Below are 7601 nucleotides of genomic sequence, written 5' to 3'. Positions count from 1 at the left end.
GTCCTGACGACGTGTGTCCTGACGACGTGTGTCCTGACGACGTGTGTCCTGACGACGTGTGTCCTGACGACGTGTGTCCTGACGACGTGTGTCCTGACGACGTGTGTTCAGGGTTGAAGGCTGTGGAGATTTGTGTCTTCTTCTTCTTCTTCCCTTTATTCCTTTTTCCTTTCTGACTTTTCCCCTTTTCTTTTTGGTCCTTACTGTGACGCAGCACTGCTGGGAAACAACAGATGGTTATAATCATCTTCTGATTAGTAGAGACAGAGATAGATGGGAGAGAGGGGGAGACAGATGGGAGAGAGATGAGAAACAGATGGGAGAGAGATGGGAGAGAAGGGGAGACAGATGGAAAACAGATGGGAGAGAGATGGGAGAGAGATGAGAAACAGATTGGAGAGAGATGGGAGAGAGATGGAGACAGATGGGAGAGAGATGGGAAACAGATGGGAGAGAGATGGGAGAGAGATGAGAAACAGATGGGAGAGAGATGGGAGAGAGATGGAGACAGATGGGAGAGAGATGGGAGAGAGATGAGAAACAGATGGAGACAGATGGGAGAGAGATGGGAAACAGATGGGAGACAGATTGGAGACAGATGGGCGACGGAGAGAGATGGAGAGAGATGAAGAGAGATGGAGGCAGATGGAGAGAGATGGAGAGAGATAGGAGACAGATTGAGAGAGATAGGAGACAGATGGAGAGAGATGGAGAGAGATGGAGAGAGATGGAGAGAGATAGGAGACAGATTGAGAGAGATAGGAGACAGATGGAGAGAGATGGAGAGAGATAGGAGACAGATTGAGAGAGATAGGAGACAGATGGAGAGAGATGGAGAGAGATGGAGAGAGATGGAGAGAGATGGAGAGAGATAGGAGACAGATTGAGAGAGATAGGAGACAGATTGAGAGAGATGGAGACAGATTGAGAGAGATAGGAGACAGATTGAGAGAGATAGGAGACAGATTGAGAGAGATAGGAGACAGATTGAGAGAGATAGGAGACAGATTGAGAGAGATGGAGAGAGACTGGAGATAGATGGGAGAGAGGGGAAGACAGATGGGAGACAGATGGGAGAGGATGGGAGACAGATGGGAGACTAATGGAGAGAGATGGGAGACAGATGGGAGAGGGGGGAAGACAGATGGGAGACAGGTGGGAGAGAGGGGGAGGTGGAAGAGAGCAAGACAAGGGGCTGTCTGCTAGGGGTAAGGGAGAGGGGTAGTAGGGACTACTGGGGTAGGAGCTAGGGGCTGTCTGCTAGGGGTAAGGGAGAGGGGTCCTACTGGGGTAGGGGCTAGGGGCTGTCTGCTAGGGGTAAGGGAGAGGGGTAGTAGGGACTACTGGGGTAGGGGCTAGGGGCTGTCTGCTAGGGGTAAGGGAGAGGGGTAGTAGGGACTACTGGGGTAGGAGCTAGGGGCTGTCTGCTAGGGGTAAGGGAGAGGGGTCCTACGTTGTGGTAGGAGCTAGGGGCTGTCTGCAAGGGGTAAGGGAGAGGGGTCCTACGTTGTGGATAGGAGCTAGGGGCTGTCTGCTAGGTGATAAGGGAGAGGGGTCCTACGTTGTGGTAGGAGCTAGGGGCTGTCTGCTAGGGGTAAGGGAGAGGGGTCCTACGTTGTGGTAGGAGCTAGGGGCTGTCTGCTAGGGGTAAGGGAGAGGGGTCCTACGTTGTGGTAGGAGCTAGGGGCTGTCTGCTAGGGGTAAGGGAGAGGGGTCCTACGTTGTGGTAGGAGCTAGGGGCTGTCTGCTAGGGGTAAGGGAGAGGGGTCCTACGTTGTGGTAGGAGCTAGGGGCTGTCTGCTAGGGGTAAGGGAGAGGGGTCCTACGTTGTGGTAGGAGCTAGGGGCTGTCTGCTAGGGGTAAGGGAGAGGGGTCCTACGTTGTGCTGAGCCGTCTGTAGGTGTTCCTCCCGACAGATCTTCTTCAAGCTCCAGTTCCTCCTCATCGCCCAGAGAGCTCTGTAGCTCCTCCCCTTCCCCTGAGGCCAATGCCCCCGTCACATGGCTCAGCCCTGCTGAGAACGTCACTGAGGATCCCAGGACACCTAGAGCGCTGAAAACTACAACCAGACCACACCAGTCAAACGCAGAGCACTGAAAACTACAACCAGACCACACCAGTCAAACGCAGAGCACTGAAAACTACAACCAGACCACACCAGTCAAACGCAGAGCACTGAAAACTACAACCAGACCACACCAGTCAAATGCAGAGCACTGAAAACTACAACCAGACCACACCAGTCAAACGCAGAGCACTGAAAACTACAACCAGACCACACCAGTCAAATGCAGAACACTGAAAACTACAACCAGACCACACCAGTCAAACGCAGAGCACTGTAAACTACAACCAGACCACACCAGTCAAACGCAGAGCACTGAAAACTACAACCAGACCACACCAGTCAAATGCAGAGCACTGAAAACTACAACCAGACCACACCAGTGAAACGCAGAGCACTGAAAACTACAACCAGACCACACCAGTCAAATGCAGAGCAATGAAAACTACAACCAGACCACACCAGTCAAACGCAGAGCACTGTAAACTACAACCAGACCACACCAGTCAAATGCAGAGCACTGAAAACTACAACCAGACCACACCAGTCAAATGCAGAGCACTGAAAACTACAACCAGACCACACCAGTCAAATGCAGAGCACTGTAAACTACAACCAGACCACACCAGTCAAATGCAGAGCACTGAAAACTACAACCAGACCACACCAGTCAAATGCAGAGCACTGAAAACTACAACCAGACCACACCAGTCAAATGCAGAGCACTGAAAACTACAACCAGACCACACCAGTCAAACACAGAGCACTGAAAACTACAACCAGACCACACCAGTCAAATGCAGAGCACTGAAAACTACAACCAGACCACACCAGTCAAACACAGAGCACTGAAAACTACAACCAGACCACACCAGTCAAACGCAGAGCACTGAAAACTCCAACCAGAACACACATATCAAACTGCACACACAACAGTATATGTAAATCATGTACACTAAATAATTGTGCTACACTCATTATGCAAAAGAAAGAAAGAAAAAAGTAATCTATAACTAGACCACACCAATCAGACACAGACCAGAGTACTGAAAACTACAACTAGACCACACCAATCAGACACAGACCACAGTACTGAAAACTACAACTAGACCATACCAATCAGACACAGACCAGAGTACTGAAAACTACAACTAGACCATACCAATCAGACACAGACCAGAGTACTGAAAACTACAACTAGACCATACCAATCAGACACAGACCAGAGTACTGAAAACTACAACTAGACCACACCAATCAGACACAGACCAGAGTACTGAAAACTACAACTAGACCACACCAATCAGACACAGACCAGAGCACTGAAAACTACAACTAGACCACACCAATCAGATACAGACCAGAGCACTGAAAACTACAACTAGACCACACCAATCAGATACAGACCAGAGTACTGAAAACTACAACTAGACCACACCAATCAGATACAGACCAGAGCACTGAAAACTACAACTAGACCACACCAATCAGACACAGACCAGAGCACTGAAAACTACAACTAGACCACACCAATCAGATACAGACCAGAGCACTGAAAACTACAACTAGACCACACCAATCAGACACAGACCAGAGCACTGAAAACTACAACTAGACCACACCAATCAGACACAGACCAGAGCACTGAAAACTACAACTAGACTATACATATCAAAAACAGACCAGAGTACTAAAAACTACAACTAGACCACACCAATCAGACACAGACCAGAGTACTGAAAACTACAACAAGAACTTCCCCAATCATACATAGCAACCAAGGCTGCACGCAGACCAAGCGAGTCACACAGACAGTGCAGACTACAACCCAATAACACACACAGTAGACTAGGGCACTCAATACTTCCATTTGGCATCAGACAAACAGACCCAAAGAGCAGAAAACAAGAGCTGAACATTCTTTAACTTTGACCTAAATAGGATAAGCATACCGTCCAGGCTTCTGACAAGTCTTAACATGTTTTGAAACATTTCTCTCTTCTCTCTGTTTCAATCTGCATATCTCTTTCTCTCTATCTCTCTCCTCAGTCCATCACTCTACTTCCCTCTAAACACAAGGCTTCTGTCCTCTACTTCCCTCTAAACACAAGGCTTCTGTCCTCTACTTCCCTCTAAACACAACTCTTCTCTCCTCTACTTCCCTCTAAACACAACTCTTCTCTCCTCTACTTCCCTCTAAACACAAGGCTTCTCTCCTCTACTTCCCTCTAAACACAACTCTTCTCTCCTCTACTTCCCTCTAAACACAACTCTTCTCTCCTCTACTTCCCTCTAAACACAAGGCTTCTCTCCTCTACTTCCCTCTAAACACAACTCTTCTCTCCTCTACTTCCCTCTAAACACAAGGCTTCTGTCCTCTACTTCCCTCTAAACACAAGGCTTCTGTCCTCTACTTCCCTCTAAACACAAGGCTTCTGTCTTCTACTTCCCTCTAAAAACAAGGCTTCTGTCCTCTACTTCCCTCTAAACACAAGGCTTCTGTCCTCTACTTCCCTCTAAACACAAGGCTTCTGTCCTCTACTTCCCTCTAAACACAAGGCTTCTTTCCTCTACTTCCCTCTAAACACAAGGCTTCTCTCTAAACCAGCTCACCCTTCTATCCATTCCTGCTCAAACTAAACATAACACAACAGCCAATCATGATATTGTAATTACAAGCCCAGTCTACTTACCCAAACACAGCAGAGAGGAGAGGATGAGAGTGTTCATGTCCTAGGAGTGTGTGTGAGTGGTTGTGTTGGCGCGTGTTTGTTCCCGACAGACAGACAGTGAGTGTGTGTGTGTGTGTGTGTGTGTGTTTGTGTGTTCTGCGCTGACAGACTAGTCTTCTGTCTCTCCTTCCTCTCCTTCTTATGGGTTGGTTGGCTGCTTTTATAGACAACGCCTCAGTGGAGTGTGTGTGTGTGTGTGTGTGTGTGTGTGTGTGTGTGTGTGTGTGTGTGTGTGTGTGTGTGTGTGTGTGTGTGTGTGTGTGTGTGTGTGTGTGTGTGTCTTTCAGTAATGTAATGATTAACTTGCCCAAACTTTGGGGATGTATTAATGCAGGTCATGTTCTTTACACTTGGCTTCCGTTGGGAATAATAATGAGCAAGATCCTCACACTTTGTTCCATACAGTCAACACACACACACACACACACACACACACACACACACACACACACACACACACACACACACACACACACACAACAATTTTTGTATTCTGTCCAGTCACTACATGTCATTAACACACAAAAATAAACGTTCCACTTCCACTTTCGCTAATGTTCCTACCTTCGGGCCTTGTCTCTTTCGCTAATGTTCCTACCTTCAGGCCTTGTCTCTTTCGCTAATGTTCCTACCTTCGGGCCTTGTCTCTTTCGCTAATGTTCCTACCTTCGGACCTTGTCTCTTTCACTAATGTTCCTACCTTCAGGCCTTGTCTCTTTCGCTAATGTTCCTACCTTCGGGCCTTGTCTCTTTCGCTAATGTTCCTACCTCCGGGCCTTGTCTCTTTCGCTAATGTTCCTACCTTCGGGCCTTGTCTCTTTCGCTAATGTTCCTACCTTCAGGCCTTGTCTCTTTCGCTAATGTTCCTACCTTCGGGCCTTGTCTATTTCGCTAATGTTCCTACCTTCAGGCCTTGTCTCTTTCGCTAATGTTCCTACCTTCGGGCCTTGTCTCTTTCGCTAATGTTCCTACCTTCAGGCCTTGTCTCTTTCGCTAATGTTCCTACCTTCGGGCCTTGTCTCTTTCGCTAATGTTCCTACCTTCGGGCCCTGTCTCTTTCACTACATATATTTGCTGAGGGTCAAGCCCATTGAATAGAGCCATAAAAGACTAAACAACAGCTGCATAATCTTTCCACAGACACACACACACACACACACACACACACACACACACACACACACACACACACACACACACACACACCTGTAGAGTCATTGTCGTTGTAGAGGTCAAACAAGGGGCTGTAATATTATAGTGTTGTCCAGGCGATTGAAAGTTGTTTGATAAGTCATTAGGGATGTAATGTATCCCATATTCGACCTGATCTTTTACAGAACATTATGTGTAATTGCTTTGACGACATTCTGGGAAAGTATACAATACGTTTTCTTTCATGTGATCTTCAGGGTTGTGAGTGTGGGTTACATTACCTTGTTCCCAGCAAACTGACAACATTCCCAGGACATTAGTTAACGTTCCCATTAAGTTGTAGTTAGGGTTTGATCAAACATTAGGTTGATAACGCTCCAAAAACATTCAAATAATGTTTTTGATGTTTTTTTGATGTTTTTTTCTTCAGACAATGTTTTAAATTAAAAATCCTTGGAATGTTCAGAAGTTATTTACTAAAATGTTGTTAATAAAATGCAACAACCGCCACAAACCATTCCCCTAATTCAGAGGGTTAAATGCGGAAGACACATTTCAGTTGAATGCTGACTAGGTACCCCCCCTTTCCCCCAAGGTTCCTTTTTAAAAAAAAAAACTTTTATTTAACAAGGCAAGTCAATTAAGAACAAATTCTTATTTACAATGACGGCCAACCCCGGCCAAACCCTAACCTGTGCGCCGCCTTATGGGACTCCCAATCATGGCCGTTTGTGATACAGCCTGGAATCGAACCAGGGTCTGTTGTGACGCCTCTAGCACTGAGATACAGGGTAATAAAGGAAATTATATATATATATATATATATAAAAAATATATGTGTATATATATGTATGCCTTTATGTATGTATTTTTATATATATGTGAATGTATGTATGTGTAAGTACATATCTATATATAAGTGGCAGGTAGCCTAGTGGTTAGAGCGTTGGACTAGTAATCGAAAGGTTGCAAGATTGAATCCCCTGAACAGACGAGGTAAAAATCTGTCATTCTGCCCCTGAACAAGGCAGTTAACCCCACTGTTCCTAGGCCGTCATTGAAAATAATAATTTGTTCTTAACTGACTTGCCTAGTTAAATAAAGTTAAAAAATATGTGGGGCGTTGTAAGTGATGCAGACAATTACATTGATGGAAGCTTTAAAGCTGATCTACCCCTAAAAAACAATAAAACTAATTTTTAAAACAATATGACTGTAAGGTTTTAACTTTAGGATAACCTTCAGGGCCACAGATAGAACAACGAGCCAGACGTTTCACTGGATGGATAAATCAGAAGAATCCGGTTAGCATCCGGTTGGCATCCGGTTAGCATCCGGTTGGACCTCGCTACATATTCGTCGCCAGACCCACTGGCTCCAGGTCAGCTATAAGTCTCTGCTAGGTAAAGCTCCGCGTTATCTCAGCTCACTGGTCACCATAACAACACCCACCCGTAGCACGGCTCCAGCAGGTAAATCTCACTGGTCATCCCCAAAGCCAACTCCTCCTTTGGCCGCCTTTCCTTCCAGTTCTCTGCTGCCAATGACTGGAATGAATTTCAAAGATCACTGAAGTTGGAAACTTATATTTCCCTCACTAACTTTAAGCATCAGCTATCTGAGCAGCTTACCGATCACTGCAGCTGTACATA

The 7601-nt window shown here is 46.2% G+C and overlaps 1 protein-coding gene across 2 annotated transcripts in view; it reads right to left on the bottom strand.

Moving 5' to 3' along the window:
* LOC106585936 (pro-epidermal growth factor) overlaps window positions 1–4976 on the bottom strand; it is a 13841-nt gene extending 8865 nt beyond the window's left edge. Inside the window, exons 1-3 of one of the 2 annotated variants that reach the window (XM_045707041.1) lie at window positions 4759–4976; window positions 1880–2059; window positions 1–219 (exon numbers count right to left, since the gene is read on the bottom strand). The exon at window positions 1–219 is cut by the window's left edge and continues 154 nt beyond it. In XM_045707041.1, coding sequence (XP_045562997.1) covers window positions 1–219; window positions 1880–2059; window positions 4759–4795 — 436 coding nt within the window. In that variant the 5' untranslated portion in view covers window positions 4796–4976. The remainder of the gene's footprint in view (window positions 220–1879; window positions 2060–4758) is intronic. The other variant, XM_045707042.1, reaches the window with a different exon arrangement.
* Window positions 4977–7601: the final 2625 nt, after the last annotated feature.

Source organism: Salmo salar, chromosome ssa24, assembly GCF_905237065.1.
Source record: "Salmo salar chromosome ssa24, Ssal_v3.1, whole genome shotgun sequence".
NCBI lineage: Eukaryota > Metazoa > Chordata > Actinopteri > Salmoniformes > Salmonidae > Salmo > Salmo salar.
The sequence above is the reverse complement of the archived record's forward strand: the minus strand, read 5'-3'. Positions and strand labels throughout refer to the sequence as shown.